At 39.4% G+C, this 17,707-nt stretch overlaps 1 protein-coding gene across 7 annotated transcripts in view; it reads left to right on the top strand.

The window, feature by feature from the left end:
- Nucleotides 1–17,707, top strand: part of RBMS1 (RNA binding motif single stranded interacting protein 1) — a 208,100-nt gene that overhangs the window by 161,440 nt on the left and 28,953 nt on the right. For all 7 annotated transcript variants that reach the window (XM_075180778.1, XM_075180772.1, XM_075180774.1 and 4 more), the window contains exons 5-6: nt 15,409–15,566; nt 15,870–15,949. In XM_075180778.1, coding sequence (XP_075036879.1) covers nt 15,409–15,566; nt 15,870–15,949 — 238 coding nt within the window. The remainder of the gene's footprint in view (nt 1–15,408; nt 15,567–15,869; nt 15,950–17,707) is intronic.

The raw sequence follows: 17,707 nt of genomic DNA on the forward strand, positions 1-17,707 counted from the left end.
TCTATGCCCAGTAATAATCCGACTGTTATCGTTTGGATCATTATTTGTTATGGCCTTTGGAAGATATCCACTGTCAATCTTTTATTTAAATTCAGTAATGTCCTATATATGTAAAGCTCCTAATTTCAGAGATCAGATTAAATTTCGTATGTGCCTGTGTGTTACATATATGTTGTAAACACACACAAAAAAACCTCAATTCTGACAATCAACCAAATGTTTATTAGATGCTGTGTTATAAACAGAGGAGCACAGTCTTATGCATGTATTAACATGTATTAACAAGTATTAACATGAGTGGGAGCTACAACACTTGTTAAGTATTATGTTCCTTTAAAAGGATTGTGGATGCATTACTATTAATGGCTGCAGCAGTATCGAGCTTGCTGCACAAAGCTGAAGGAGGCAGGTGATTGGTTGGTTGTTGTACCATCCAATCACATGCCTCCTGAGACATAATGTTCTGTCCCTTTTCCAATTTCTGCTGTAGTCAGCAATAGTGCTCTGTGGATAAACCCTTAAATAACTTAATGTGATATAGTAAAGCTTGTGGAAACTATTCAGAAATAGTTTGTTGTTCCAACCTTTAGTATTATAGTAGTATGCTATGTACTATAGTTAGTATTAGCTTGTCTTATGCTTATATGTGGACTTGAAAAATAATTTTACAGACCATTGTAAAATTGTTTACTGATATTCATACTTTATTTACTGACATAGTTGTGTTGTAAAAAATTATATAAAAAAACATAGTATGAACGTCTAAAGGAACGTTATTTTAGTACATATAATAGCAGTGGTGCTTTTATTTTTAGGTTAGTATTGTCAGACAGATGGCACTTTTATCAATCTCCATATTTTTGGGGTTTTTCTTTTGTATTTTTTACTGGTGGACAAAGATTTGACCAAGTAAAAGCTAAAAAAAATATTTGATTGAAGATATTGCTCATTGTGAATGGAGCAGTCATTGTAAGATTAAGATCCAACAAAGCTGTGTGAATTATATTCTACATCCAGGGAATTGCAGTAATCTTAAAGCATACCTGTTTTCTACATACAGAGGAGGCAGCCATTTTGTACATCGGGTGATGTCACTGGTTCCTAGTGAGTTTAGGAGCTGGATTCTCTTGAACAAAATGGCTGCCTCCACTGTGCTGTGGTGATTGGCAGTTTTCAGGTATGTCAGTATTCCTTCTAAAAACATGCTGCCTGTAGGCTTCATATGGCTTTACCTGTCATTCTGAGGTGTGAATAGTCACAAGTAGAGGAAAAATAAGAACCTATGCTACAAAATTAGCACATTCCCCACCCCACTCCTTTCACCATTCATCAGATTTTCAAGAGAATGACTCATTTTTAGTTTGTCTTTAGAGTCTGTGTCACAGGATCCTCTGTTGGTGTGCAAACTGTTAAGTTTATAATACTAGAAGCATCCTTGGAGGTAGGCCAAGACCGCACAAAAAGGAACCATATGTAAAATTACTGGGAGCTGAAACCAAGATAGACTGATGTACATAAATACACAAACCTTACAGATGTGAGTTTTGCAGTGTACGACATCATGGAGATTTAAATCTGCCATCTGGGTATTATAAATCAGGGTTTGGTGTTCTGGACATCGGCCTAACGAAAGCAGATTGTGAGGCAGCAGTGTGTTTGGTGATATACAGTATTGATGCCAGGCTATCCATCTGTGAGGCACGATCCACGCCAGGAAAGATCTATAGCTCCTCCACATGTATCTGCATATGATCTATTGCTGGCTTACATTACCCAACTTACAGTTAGGTCCTGCAATGCAGGAAAACAGGTGGGGGCAGTTTGCTGTGTAAATCTCTGATGCCGGTTTATATTTGTAGCTGCCGTTTTTAATAAAATGCCAATGATTTCCATACCGTTGAAAAGCAACAGTGCCTCTATTTAATTCACTATGTGATGCTGTTACTGAACTAAAAGTCCCAGCATGCCTCGCTAGCCAGAGTCCTGTCTGAAGGCTCTTTAGTTTCCGACCTAAGTTAGTGAATACTAAACCCATGTCCTCTATAAATTGTATCTGGGTGTCCTAAAGTGGCAGCATAAAACAGCAATTAATAAAGGTATTGATTTATATTAAGAGTCCAGACGTGGCTATCAGTTTTTCCACAAGTGTACTTTTATATAAAAATAAAAAAAATAGTTGTTGAGTTATACTCTGTCCTTTTAGCACTTGTAAGTCACGAAATTGTGCTGTAATAAGGCTCTGGAATGTCACACAAGGTTTATTGGGAGTAACCAGGACATCTGGTAAAAACATGGAGCATTATGTAATGCAGAGATCTTCGTTGGATGCATATACAGCAGTCATTAATAAGAGCGTTATACAGTGGTGTCCGTTCCTCTAGCCTTCATCCATGCTTCTGCATTAGTTAATGGCTTTCACCCTGCACTGCTTCCTGATATTACGGTTGTCATCATTCCAAACTAAACGGAAAACTCCAATTCCGTAATCACTGAGTTCCGTCTATAATCTTTGGATATAGGGGATTCTGTAACAATGTACAGAGAACAATTCTCTTTAATTCCCAAAATATACACATCTTCTGATTTCATGTTCGTCAGCACTTCCTGTATGATGTAATGTGGCGTAGGATGCGCAGTCACTTCCCTCTTCTTAAGGAACTGGTATAAAAAGTAATAAAGTGAGATATTATATTTAGGGGCATTATTCATCTTAAAGTTGTTTCTGATATTGTAATGTAGCCCCAAAGCCGGTGTAATGCCCAATAACGGTTCACTCGACATAGAACGTTTTATATGTGCTCGGAAGGGTGAGCGTCTATTGACAGCGCAATCATGTGATCCGGCCTGTTGGCCTGGGCTAAAGCCAGGTATTGGAAGGACTCTGCTTCTCTCCCCCTTCAGTTTGTTCTCACAAGATTTGGTTTATTGCTTCTGTGGGAAAAATCACCCGCCCCCACAGCATCTTAATGACCGATGTATAATAGAGAAAACATTATTTTGATTTCTGTACAGCACAGAGAACAGTCTAGGAGCCATTATATAATATGGAGCATCTTAATATACAATATAGAATACAGAGAACATTCCAATGACCTATATACAATACAGAGAATCTAGTAACCAATGTGCAATACAGAGACCATGTTAATAAATAATATACAATACAGGGAACTTTCTAGTGACTTCTACACAATACATAGAGCATTCTTGTGACCACTACACAGAACACAATGCATACTAGTGACTGCTATTTAATACCACCTAGAAAACGCAGACCCCCAAATATTTGGTGGCTTAACTATACAGACCCCAAATCTGTGTCTGAGCAGCCCATGACAGTACAAATTATAGTGGCCTGGTGGGAGGGGGGCGGGGGGGCGGGATGCAACTGGCAGCCAATCAGAGCGTTGGAATGTTCACAGCAGTATATTTTATTTCTTCCTAGCCGTCTACTGCGATTCCTATGTGTTGGCAAGATTGAATTAGGATGGGCTAGGCCAGCAAGTAGCCAATCAGGGCATCTGAACCTTATCAGCACAGAGTAGTCATGTGATGCTCATAAACTGGTGCAGGACTTAACCACACCACCACACATCATGCAGCTTGTTGAAGCAGTGTTCCCACTTACTGGTCGAATTTTGAATTCCCTGCTGCTTCCCCTTAGAGGAGTCCCTGGAACTACACACTGAAACAGTTTTCCCCGGGATCCCTGCATTTATGTAGTATTTTTTGTGTGCCACTTTCAAGTGGCTGCTGAGATGGGTGTGAGCAGGAGGATGGATAAGAAGCTGCAATTTCCTGGCCTTTGGCTTCTTATTGGACCGTGTCGTCACACCCCCCTCCACCATATCACATAGCCCCTGGCTTTCCACTGGGGCTTTGAGACGAATGACAGAATCCTGAGATAAACAGCTACATGGAGAAGTCCCTCGGCTCTGGTGAGCTGAGCTGTGGGAAGACTGTAACATTGGAACCAAAGCATTGTGAGAACTGCTTGTATGTCAGCGTCATACACAGAAGCACGCACAGAGCCGCTTCACATTGTATACAGTGTTTGCAGCTTCAAAGGAGCAGCTTCAAAGTAATTGTCTGATAAACAGCCGAGAAGAAGAAACCTGTTTCTGTGCAGCACCTTTCAAGTACAAAAGTCCTGGAATTTCATGACTACAAATGAGTTTGTTGTGGAACAATTTGTCAAAGATCACAGCGTGGCTGAATCCTCCATGATATCTCCACCAGAAACTTTCAAGTATTAGACTGCCGAATGTGTGCATCTGCAAATTAACTATTAACCAAATTGTGTCCTAAGCTGACCTAACCTGAAGCACAGCTAATTACCTCATAGACCAACACAGGAGGGGGCATACAGCTAGCCAAGAACACTGTGGACATGTGACTTGTTGACATAATAATTCTGTTGACCAGCATCATCATCATCAGCTATTTATATAGTGCTACTAATTTCGCAGGGCTGTACAGAGAGAGACTGAGGTCAATTTGACAACAGCCAATTAACCTACTAGTATGTTTTTGGAGTGTGGGGAGGAAACCGGAGCACCCGGAGGAAACCCACGCAAACACGGGGAGAACATACAAACTCTACACAGATAAGGCCATGGTTGGGAATCGAACTCATGACCCCAGTGCTGTGAGGCAGAAGTGCTAACCACTTGGCCACCGTGCTGCCCTCCATGTGAATTTTCGACTTTCTGGATGTCTACTCAATGAATGTCTAGCCGTCTACTTCATGGATGTCACCCTTGGTATGCAGTCATCTCCCAGAAGTCGTGGTGGAGACTCCTACTGTAATAAGAGTGAAAAACATATTGGTATTGTGAAGACTTGGTTACAGAATATTAGGGGGGAAAAAAGAGCCCCCACTCTCCCTCTTCCCCAAAAAAACAGACTCGATGGTCTTGTATATACCATAAGTCATAGCAAAATATTTTCCATCTTATTGGGGAATATCGGGTTTCTGCTGATATCTAGACCTAAATATATATGATTTGGTTACCGTGTGCCCATTGCTTATACATATTGGAGGCATCTGTTTTGTGGCCTGACCCAATGTTCACAAAAATACAACAATCCATTCTCTAAACTAGTGACGTCACAGGTTGTGAAATAATGTTAGCCTAGCCTTAACTCTTATTACGTGTTTTACTCCCAAGTTCCTCGGTTATTGGCAGCCAAGTCAGTAAAATCCTGGGAAATTCTATTCAGTGAAAATGTCCTTCAGATGGAACATTTCAGTTTTGTGCGTAAGCCAGAGAGATCATGGCTGCTTATTGTATGATGCAATATGATTATCCATAGCAGCATGACATTCTTTGCGACTGTAATTACAATATTTATTTTTAATTGACTCCTAAGCTAGTGGTGCTGAATTTTTTTTTCAGTTGCGAAAATGTCAATGTCATTTTTCTGCCACCCCAAAAAAAGTCAGCTCCCATATAGAATGAATTGTACATCTGACAATAGTAGACCCCAAAACACAAATGTGGTCTGACCCATAGATAGCGAATATCTGTCCTAAGAAGCCTGTAGTAAAATTTACTTTATAATATACGATTGTTGTGAATGAGTGTATAAACAGCTGAGAGAGTTACCCTTATCTCTGACACATCTAGTCCTCAAAGACAATACTATTTGTCGCTGTGGTGTCCTTGTTGGGATTTACTTCATCCATAACTGAGAGTGACAAATATAAAATGCTTCACATTCATTCATAATCTGTGTTTGAACAATACTTGCAGCTTCTCTTCCTTTCTTCTTCTCATCAAATTTACATTGGCTAGACATTACTGTGGTCACATTAATCCCTCCAACCTGTCACAAAATCAACTCAAAAGATAGGCTTATTAAAAAGATATAGTAAGCCTACCAAAATATAATTTGGTACAATAATAATTAAAATACTAAAATGTTTGCATTTCTTTTTTTGTAAAACTAGTACTTTGGGAGTAGGTCTGCAAGCCTGTTCCTTTATATGGTCCTGTTATTCATCTGTGATCTTCACACCTCTGCTGAATGTTCTGTCATATATTCAAGTTGCTCATCTCTAAAGACCACTTTTGCCAACACTAGTATTAGCCTGTATTTTAAGCAGGTGTTCTAAAGAGGGAGCATTATAAACTAAACCATAATAAGATCATACATACCTGCTCTTCTTACCTGGCTTCTGGGATTCAGGGACAAGGTAGGAAAAGAGACGGTGGATGTGGTTTGATTATCCCACGAAACGGATGGAATACTAACGTCATCAGAGTTCCGCTCACCTCAGTCAGCACCGAGGCCGGTAAGTGCGCTCAGGGAGAATTTAATTTCTTATTGAGGCACTTGACAAGCATGAAAAGTTTTGCAGTCTGAAAATAGTGCCCTTAACCAGCACTGCACTGTGTACATAACGGATTTAAGCTGCACTCTTGGAGTGATCACATGTAGCACACCACTGGTGCTCAAATTAGAAGCAGACGAGTTTTTAAAGACTAAGAATATTTTCTCTCTGAGAGCAGCAGATCTGTCTCTAATCTCTCCTGTGTCTGCCAGGAGATGGTCCACACAGGGAGCCGGTCTGGTCACGTGATAGTCGGTGATCTGTTGTTACTGACCCTATTCAAAGCAAGAGAAAACAGATGTTTTGCAGTTGTGCCAAGTATTTTTTTTCTCTTCTTTCCCCCTGCATTTTAGGAACTGTTCCACACGCACAGGGAGGTTTAGTTAATTCCTTCCAGATGAGGGAGGTTATTTTTCTTAACATGCTTTTGAACACTTTTTTTTTGTTTTTTCACTTCACTTTTTGCCTTGCTGCCTGGGTTTGCAGCTTATTATTATGTACAAGTGATTGAAGTGACTTTTCTTCAGAGTATCTCAAACAGATGACCTTCAGCTGTTTAACCTGGACTACACCTCCCATGATGCTCCGCTTTACATGGGTTTTGAGATTATGGAACATAGATTGGGACATTTTTGACGGGAAAAAGGTACTATAACTTATCGCATCCAAATGAAATTGGCTTTCATTTTCTAAATTATACCAGAGAGAGAGAAACGGGGCCTCATGCTGAATTGGCCTTAACGCCAGTTTACGTAGCGTAAATGTGGGCATGTGTGCACAGTGCACATTTTTTGGCCAATGACAGCGCACCCATATGCATGCCTGCAGAATTTTCCACATCTGATACTTGCAAACCTTACGACTGGTGATGCAGACTAGCACAGAGATGCATATACACCTGCTAGAGGGCTAGTACAAATACTCATCGATGATAATGACCACCAACACCATTAGCTAGTCTCTTCTGATTGGCTGATTACGATTCACCTCTGCAGCTGATAGGTGCTTGCTTCATTGATCATGCATATTCTATAGATGCAGAGATGGGAGCATTTTGCGACGCACGTACTCAGCATATGGGTATAAATACCTTATTTTTAAAGACTGGTTGTTTTGAGCGTAAATTATGCCCACCACGCGTCCGTAACTCTGCATCAGGCCCAGAGTGTTTGCATGGGATTGGTTTCTTTAAGGTATAGCACCTTTTTTCCGGTGCACTTGTCTTCATAAATGGCCCCACATAGTCCGGGAGCAGCTGAAGGGCGGTTAAAACCACCGATCTCAGCTCGAAAGCGTCTCACGGAAAAAATGTTCTTATGCAGTTTTAGCTTAATGATCCCAAAGATAAATGTTTGTTCTCGTTCCCATCCACGATGACAGCCTCCAGTCCTCTGTGTTTGCAGATTGTGACATCTTTATCTGCTTACACTCTTGTCAGGCCTTTCAGTGGATGGATGGGTTACACTAGGTTGAAGTGGAGTCACAGAAGATATTTTTGAAACTATGTGGGAAGCTTTCTCAGATGAGAAACATGCTGTGACTTGAGTGATGTGCGGAATGTGATACTTCAGATGATCAGCAGTTGGGAAATGTCCTCACCTCAGCAGTCTTATTGTATGAGGTTATAAAATACAATACCTGTCACCATGGAGACCGTCAATGTTCTCTTACAATGTGTCCCCTACATCTACGTGTGATGAAAGCCCATGTCACCAGTTTGGGCATAACATTGTACATCATAGACCTTAATACCCTAAACTTGTCAGTCACGTATATCAAGCATCATAGTTACAACAACCTATATATCACTGGTATATAAATTTCAATTAAAATTGGTTTACAGTCCTCAAATGATGGTAAAATATTGTCTTGTATATGCTCTTGTGTGACTTTTACTAAATACATTTATTTTCCCTTTGTTTGGTCTTCAGCCATGACTTTATATCTTGTTTTGTTTCCATAGCCCTTGGATATGACACTTAAGCAGCTCTCTGGATACAACTTTATCCAATGCAGAGAACACAGTATTATATTGTGCCCCAGGCCAACATAAATAAATAACTACCTATCAATGAAAACTAGTGATAGCCAACAAGTTTTTCTAGGGCCACATCTCGGCGCCTTACTATTTTATTGTCAGATAGATCATCATCTATTTATTTATATAGCACCACTAATTCCGCAGCGCTGTACAGAGAACTCACTCATATCAGTCCCTGCCCCATTGGAGCTTATAATCTAAATCCCCTAACGTACACACACACACACACACACACACACGCACACACGCACAGACTGAGAGAGACTAAGGGCATTTTAATATTAGCCAATTAACTTACCAGTATGTTTTTGGAGTGTGGGAGCAAACCGGAGCACCCAGAGGAAACCTAAAACGCAAACACAGGGAGAACATACAAACTCCACACAGATAAGGCCATGGTCAGGAATTGAACTCATGACCCCAGTGCTGTGAGGCAGAAGTGCTAACCACTAGGCCACCGTGCTGCCCACATGTGTATGTTATAGCTTGTATTGTGTTAAAAGCCTCCTGATATGTTGTTACAGATAGGTGGCTCTTTCTTTGATTAAATATATTGTGTTACCTTATTACTGAGATTGAGGGTAATAATGTGGCCCTTTTGAAGCTTAGAAGACCTCCCATGCGGCCCCTGATGATTGCCTGATGTAATCACATGAATAAAAAGCACAAGCGGAAGCTAAAAATAAAAAGCGATGTACTGAATAAAATATTCGGACCGTGTACAAGCCAATAACATTTTAAGTGCATTTGTTACTAATGCTTAAAATCTGATTGGAGCATTTCATATCTCAATTAAGCGATTGCATTTTGTGTTGTGTGTACTAGAAACGGAAGGAATTTAATAGCCTTTACATCTTTCTTTTTAGATACCCTTTTCATAGAATGTCACTAAGAGACAAAGAAATTAAAAAAATAAAAACAAAACTATTAAACAGGGTTAACTTGTGAATAAATAGCTTATAAGTAGTTTATATTAAACTAGAAGAAGCTGTTTTATGTTTCTATTTCCTGTTCCATCTATGTTGCAAACAAATATATTCTATTTTACTTTAATGTCAATTAAAATATCTTCCCCAATTTAGAACAAGACCTCAGGACTGAACTGACGGTCACTCTTTGCAGCAGCTGTAAAGCGTTCTTCAAATGCCATATTTTGATGCTGCAAATGGAAAACTTAAGTTAAATAGGTGTTCATTATACATTCCTGAATAGATAATATAATAGAGTGCAGCATGTAAGAAGAATCTTATAGAATCAGAATGTAACTTGCCACAGTTCTGATAGGGGCATGATTTATTTCTATTTTCTTCACAAAAGGGTGTGGTTAAGGCATGTTTTAGTAGTACAGTTTGTCCCAAAGAAATGAGTCAGGTTCTTTAAACCCTCGCCTGCTTTCCACAAGTGAGGCCCTTACGGCCAGCCTTGTTTTTGTGTCCACACTGGCACAGGTTCAAAGCCAGCGCTGTGAAATGTATCCTTACACAGTTTAGTCAATTTAAGACATGAAAATGATTGGGGGGAGGGGGGGGTGGATTTCTAATTTTGATTTAGAATATGCAACAAACTGAAGCTATTTCTTTTACACAGTCACTGCTACTTGTATAGAAAATTGTTGAATGCTCAGTGAGTGTCTGTGACTGGATAAGATGCAGGATTTATCCCATCACAGCTACCCCTGGAATTCATGGGCGAGAGAGGCTTTGTTTTATAGCCATTCAGTGTTGTAATTTCTGTAAACTATTCTTGCTTTTGAGATTTATATTTTATACACTTTTAAATTTAGAGCATGTTTAATAAGATTTTCTTTCGTTTTCATTTCAGTGGTAAACTTTTCAGTCCAGTGTTCATTAACTATGCCTATGGGTTTTACTGCTCATTTAAAGCAAATACATATGGGGGCAGATTCAGATTGTCAGCCATGTTCCAAAGAACATGGCGGATGGACAGTTTTTACCGGTATTACGGTAAAAAGTAACGCTCATTTTTGCTCGCACCTCTCTGGGGTGCAAGCAAAAAATGAGCATTATTTCTGTAAAAAATAAATAAATATATATCCATACGAGGTGTCTCAAGGCCGTTCCAGATTATAAGTCACTAAAGATCATAATAATTTAGAGAAGGGGTGAGCATTATCTTTTTCCTTTGCACAAGTTTTTCATAAATCTCTCGGAATGTTTTAAAGATTGTTGGATTTTTTTCTTACCCATAGAAGATAACTTCACCTAAAAACAAAAACAGAGTTTTGGGTGGAATTATGTGAGATGAATTAAAGAAAAGTTCATCTATCTGTGTCCTGCTAATCCAACAGGGTCTGTAGTGGTCCGGACGGAAGATTCCCTTTGTCCTGCACAGGGTGGCTTTTTTTCAATCTACTTGTGGCATGACCTTGACAACACTACTGGACATTTGAAAAAAGCCAGATCTAAGCAGGAGAAGGAGGGGGTCTACTGTCCGGACCATTGCAGGCATTGGGAGAGACATTGACTGGATCAGAACTTCATGTAAGTGACATTTTTATCCTTTATTTGTCTCCCATAATTCCACCCAAAACTACACATGTAATTTTGGATAAAATTATCCTTTTACAACTATGTTTTTCCCTTTGGATGTTAACATTTTAGATTCAAGGACGGACTTTATAGCTCAGACATTGAATTATATGAAAAATGTCATTACTTTCATAACAATATGCTGCAAATGCCTGTTCTCCTATTAGTGGGATCTAAGTACATCCATATTTCATGATTGATCAGAATCTAAAATCCTTTTAGAAGAGGTTCTGACATACTAATTTGCATTGCTAAATTGCAAGGATTTGTACTAGGTTGGCCAACTCTTGTTGAAAATCCTTAATATTCTGCCAATCATTTTCTATAGATAGGGTATTTTCTCTGTGTATGGTATAGACCAATTTTGGCTAACCTGTGACACTCCAGGTGTTGTGAAAATACAAGTCCCAGCATGCTTTGCCAATATATAGCAGCTTATTGCTGTAGGGGTATGCTGGGACTTGTAGTTTCACAACACCTGGAGTGTCGCCTTTTAAAAAGTATTTTTTTGTTTCTTTTTTTTAATAAAATGCATTTATTAGGATGTTCTTAATGTCTACTATAAATAAAATACATTTTTACAGTTGCTCCTAATTGCAAACGGTCACCACTAGTAATTGGCACTTACACCAGACCTGTAGCTGGTGCAAGTGATATGACTGAGAAATCAAGTACCTTAGAGATGCCCACTGCAGCGTGCGCTCGAGCTTGTACAGTGCCCTTTCCGTTCCGCCAATTAACGTGTAGGTTCTAGTAAGGGCCCTTTGAGCTCAATGATTGAATTGGACGTTGCTGCGTCCTCTGGCGTGTTCATTTCTGGACATGCGCAATGCGATTTTAGGCAAAATACACACATATCAGCATTTACGTGGCTTCATGAATCAGGCCCAGAGTTTCAGAAGAATGGGTGAGGACCTTTCCTCACAAAGGAATGCTTACGGCTTTGATAGAGGCTAAATTATTCAGCACTCTGACGTTCTAATTTAAACATGCCTGAAGGTAGCTTCAGTTCTTCTTTTACTAGCTGGAGATTGAGGTTTTTGTCAATGATTGTGCTGCGCTAATGGTATGTTTCGTTCTCTTGAGGTTTTCCTCATCGTCATAAAACAAAAAGGCATGTGTGTCTCTGAATCAAACAATCCCATTCTATGGGGGTAATGCTGCTGATTCACATGCTGTCAGTTGGATTATAGACCCCTTTAAATGTGAAATTGCTGTTGTACCAGAAGAGCCTCAAGGGTTCGCAGAGGCACTTCTTGAGCTTCGATGCAATAATGAAGCACGTATTGCATTTGAAAATAAAGCAGATCTGTCATATTTTTGGATGTCAACAGCTGCAAAGACATTCAAAATTGCACAAGGAGGCAGTCAAAAAGTTGCTGCCTTTTGCAACAACCTACCTTTGCGAACAAGGATTTTCCACTCTAACGAACATAAAAACAAAGCAGAGAAATCGATGGGACGCTGAAGACTGTATCCAAATTGCTTTGACATCAAAATGCCCCAATATTGATGCTCTCGTATCAATAATGAACATCATTTCTCCAAAACCTGAAGTTTTGAAGTTGAAGCTTTCAAAGAAATTTTGAATAGATTCAATAGAATTTTGAATTCCAATAATTAATAAAATATGATTTCCTTCCTTTCAAATCAAGGGGGTAACGTCTGCCTATCTAAATATATTTGGGGGTAAAAGGTAAAAAGTTACCTGACCCCTGTCTTAACCAGATGAAAATTTCAGGAAATCAAATTCCTGTCTGCTATCTGTCTCCTAATTTATTTGCTTGTAAATATGAAATATTGAACAACTTGTGTATTTATAGAAAATAGATGACATTTAACTTGGATTGTATACGAATACTTTAAATACCATTCCATTCCCAGAGTGAATAGCAATTCTTAAAGTCAGAATGCACCCTTTACTAAGTTTTGCTACAAAATTGACCTTTCACTTCCTTTCAAAATGTTTAATATGCCTGTGAGGAAACAGATGCCAGGCTTAAGGAAACATATCGCTGAAATAAGATGATTCCTGTATACTTTTTATGGTGTGTTTGAATAGAATTAGGTCACTATTTGTTATCATCATCAGCTATATGTCCTCAGTATTGATATAGGTTGAAATAGAGCAACCTGTAGCCAATCAGATCATCAGAATGTTCACATATTCTATACACATATCTCACAATTGGCCCGATTTTAGGCAGGACAGTCCCGATTTTTAGGGCTTTGTTCTGCCATCCCGATCCGGACAGCTTTGTCCCGATCGGTGGGAGAGTTGGAGGAGATTCTGACCACTGCTGCTCAGCGGTTAACGGTTGTGCGCACAGCATTGAAGGGGTTTGAAGGGGCTTCAGAAGCGCTAGGCACGCCATCTGCGTGCTATGGGCACGCCCCCAACCCACCGCCCGAGGGACCAACGTTGGGAGGTTTGTTTAAATGTGCACATATATAAACTGTGGGCAGATATGCAAAAATACTGCCAGTTTAGTTTAGTTTAGACATTGGGTATACACAAGGGCATATACTTATATACTCTTTTGAATCTCACAGCAAAATTTTGTAAGGGTCCCCACATGCTCCCCAAGGGTGAAAAACAACAACCTATACATAGGGGGAGACCCCCCCCCCTCCCTTGTTACTGGCTCTATACCAGTTGAACCATTGCCACTATGATAGTAACGGCTTTGGGTACGTCAGTAATCCTATGCATTTAACAAAACAAAGGGGGGGGGGGGGAAACATTTTAGTTTTATTGGTGTCTTGCTCACATTTGGAGAACTACAAGTAGTTCTACACAAAAATGGTGAGACTAGGACACACATGAAGTACCATGATTGATTTGCTATTGTATACAATATACTCCGCTTTGGATGTATCCTATTGTGTTTAGCAGAAGCTTCTGTCCATAAAGTACTGAAGTACAAGGGATAGTGGATATTTAAGGGGGGAATTCAATTCCCCCCGAATTAGCGTGGTGTTAGTTATTACCGTTATTACGGTAATTATAACCCGGCCTTCTGCTCGCAGCTCAGGGAGCTGCAAGCAAAAAGACGGCGTTGAAACTACCGTAATAATGGTAAAAATGCGCAGGCCGCGTTACTTTTACCAGTAACACAGCCGATTGAATTCCCCCCGATTGGTTGGGTTTTGCCCGTATACACTTGCTGATATGTTTAGCCTATAATGCATGGTTTAACACCTTAAATAGAAATCATTCACATGCAATAGATTCACTGATGAGATACATATGTTGTGGCTTTGGGTGTCTGATAGACAAAACAACAGTTCTGAGGCAGAACTCTTGGCAGCATAGGAGCTCATAATCTCTATCTCCAAAGAAGATCAATTTGCTGGTACAGCTGAGCTACTGATATATCCGCTACAGAGAGGTGAAAGAACGTGCCATGTAACTAGTTACACTAGAAGTGGGGCTAGAAATGGACAAGTACAAAATGAAGTCAGACCACATTATTGCAGTGTGTTTTAAAAAATAAAATAAAAAAATCATCTTCTCTGGTATTTGAAGTAGGCATCTGCTAGCACTAAAATAATCGCTCGCCGCGTTATGTATTTTTCTATTGCATTAGTGAGAGCTACCAGTACAATAGATTGTATTGAGAGAAGCGCAGTGCATTAAAAAAAACATTCATGCATCGCTAAAACACGTGCAAGGATGATTTTTTTATTGCCCTGTTTTCAGTGCATGTGTGTAAACAACCCCTTACTGGCTGTACAATATATAAATATATACTTCCTAGCTGCTAAGGACTGTTAAATGACCTAACCATGATAATTTAGCCAATAGAGGTCTTTTACTTGAAGTTGCTTTTGTCTATTACATTATATCTAAGACAAGCAGGTGCATAAAATGTTAATGGTTATTGGGGGGCGTGGTTGGGTTAAAGCCAGTTAATGGTCATCCTCGTGCCATCTTCTGTGGTCCGCAACCAATCAGATGCCTCCATCCCTCAGGTCCTGAACACCTCCCTCTTTTAAACTACAGTACATACTTGCAATACAATCCTTCAATACAATACATCCATTGTGCAGAATTAGGAGGCATCACACCAAAACCAGATTAATATGCACCATAACTAGAGGGCATTAAGATTGTATGCCGCCCACGGTGAGATATCGCCAAACATGTTGCCTCTGGTGGCAACTGAAATGGCATGTTTTTAATCCCTTTAAAGTAACAGAAATTGTTCTTTATTAAGTTTGTCAAAGCATATGATCCGCTAATTAGTTCACAGCAAGGACATTTTTATTTTAAAGATTGATTCCATACATTGTGCTTCTCCCAAATCCTGCAGCCTGAATCAGCTGCATTATTAGCCCACCCTTGCCCCCCACTGTGGTATTCCGCTACTGCTTCAAACATATGGAGTATTTTTGATGAGAGGTTTGTTAGGTGTTCTGTTAACGCTGTTGTGTCTTTTCACAATCTTTGTTCTAAATATATCTTTTCGTTTATCTAGCAACAAGAACAAGACCCAACAAACCTGTATATATCTAATTTGCCGCTCTCCATGGATGAGCAGGAGCTGGAGAATATGCTGAAGCCATTCGGTCAGGTTATATCTACAAGGATACTCCGTGATTCCAGCGGAACCAGTCGTGGAGTTGGATTTGCAAGGTGAGTCGTTCTCGTAATTGATAAACAAAACAAAACAATAAAAATCCTCCTATTGAAAAGTAGTGTTAAATAGATCATTTATTACACGTATATACACATTGCAATCTTTGCCATTTGGAAGGGTGTTGTACTGATCATATCCAGCCCTGACTGCCATCCCAGGCGCGGGAGCTGCTGGGGTTCCGGCTAGAGGAGGGAGGATGTTGGTAAAGTAGAATATGTAGGTGGTAGTGCAGATTTAAAATACGTTTTCATTATTGCTATGCCAGCGTGTTATTAATCTCGCCTTCCCTTCACTTGCAGGATGGAATCGACAGAGAAATGTGAAGCCGTCATCAATCATTTTAATGGAAAGTTTATTAAGACTCTTCCTGGTGTTTCAGGTTTGTAACTCTATTTTTCAGCAATAGTCACTTCAGAGGGGTCGGCTTTTTTTAAGACGACATTGAGGGAATTTGTGCGGTCTCCGAGTTTTATATGACTTTAATCTATTTGGTTTGTACATAATATCCTGCGAGTTTTACTAAAATCGTATGTGGGGTTCAGCCATGTATTTATATCATCATACAGCATTGTTGATTTCCATTTGCCCTTGGATTGCATATCATGGCAGTCTTTCATGCTTTAATTACGTGTAACACTAAAGTGTTGACTGAATTTCCAAATGCAACAGGGCTTTACAAAGAGGTCTCCTATATGTTAATCCTACATACATACATATAAATAGATGATGATCATACATACATATAAATAGATGATGATCATACATACATACATACATACATACATACATACATACATACATACATACAAACAGATGATGATCATACATACATACATATAAGTAGAAACTGTCAACAAACTTGCAGCAACTGACATTTTCATACAAATACAATGCAATTTACTATTATGCTCGATGACAAATGTTCTACCTTTTACAAAATGTATTTTCTTACAACCAGCTAAATCTCACTACTATTTCCATTCATTGTCTTGTGTTTGTCACAACCTGAACCAGGTTGTCAGGGCCACACCCACTTATGAGTTATTTTGATTGACAGTCCCTCGTACTGATCTGTTAGTGCTTACACTGAAAAACTCTTAAATTGGTAAAACCCAAACACCCTGTGACATTCTATTTCCTTAGGCCTTGTAAAAACGACACCATATTAAGTTTTGATGGCAAGTAAGTTAAACTATTGTCGCTTATCATTTTAATTTGGAATCATCAGGAGTGTAGATTTATAGTGGGGAAACAGATAATGTCCTGGTGAAACATATGGGCGCTTTCATTTTAAAGTGTCTTTTACCAGGCAAAATGACTGTAAATAACTGCCAATGTGCAGTGAGGTTCTAGTAAAAAGGCCCCTTCAAATTGCTAAATGAAGGAACACCTAGGCTGTTCCTCCCAAGATGTGAGGAACCTTGTCTCTGGTAGGCTCAGCCCCTGGGTCAGCAGTGATTAGGCTCTCACCCTGCTTGTTGTCCCATATTGTGACTCTCTCCCAGAGCTCTGGTCACTAGCCACCATCTGCACTAACTGCAGGAAGGTGCACAGGGTGACACTCCAATCATATAGCACGGTGACAATATGAGAAGGGTAGGGACAGGTGAGGGAGATTAAATATTCTTCATTTCCAGCACGGGTACTCTAGTACAAGTGGCACTATGGGCACCAGAATGTTGTTTAACACCCCTGGGGAAAACAACGCAAAAATAAATAAATGGGTTGATTTATCCCAAAAAGTATAATTACTTTAAATATTCATGTACCCATTGTTAGAATTTATTTTAAAAAAATGCTATGTATTGTTGATTACAAACCATGCGGGTGAATAGACAAGCAAACTCTGGCAACTTTCCGAATTCTTAGTATTCAGTCATTTTCTGGGAACACAGTCATTCAAATATTTACACTGTTGAGTTGCTTCTACACATTCCTCCAGGTGTTAACCCTGTAATTTTATTTTTGATCTTATCTATAACAAACACACTTGAAAAAGGACAAATTTCCTGTGATAGATTCTTTTCATGCCGTTCATATAACGCTGTATAAATATTTTTTCTGCTCATGGGATCAAACAACCGATAAGTCGCCTGTATCTGTTGCCAGTTTGTACACAATTAGAAGGTTGAATTGC

Source organism: Mixophyes fleayi, chromosome 7 (genome assembly GCF_038048845.1).
Source record: "Mixophyes fleayi isolate aMixFle1 chromosome 7, aMixFle1.hap1, whole genome shotgun sequence".
NCBI lineage: Eukaryota > Metazoa > Chordata > Amphibia > Anura > Limnodynastidae > Mixophyes > Mixophyes fleayi.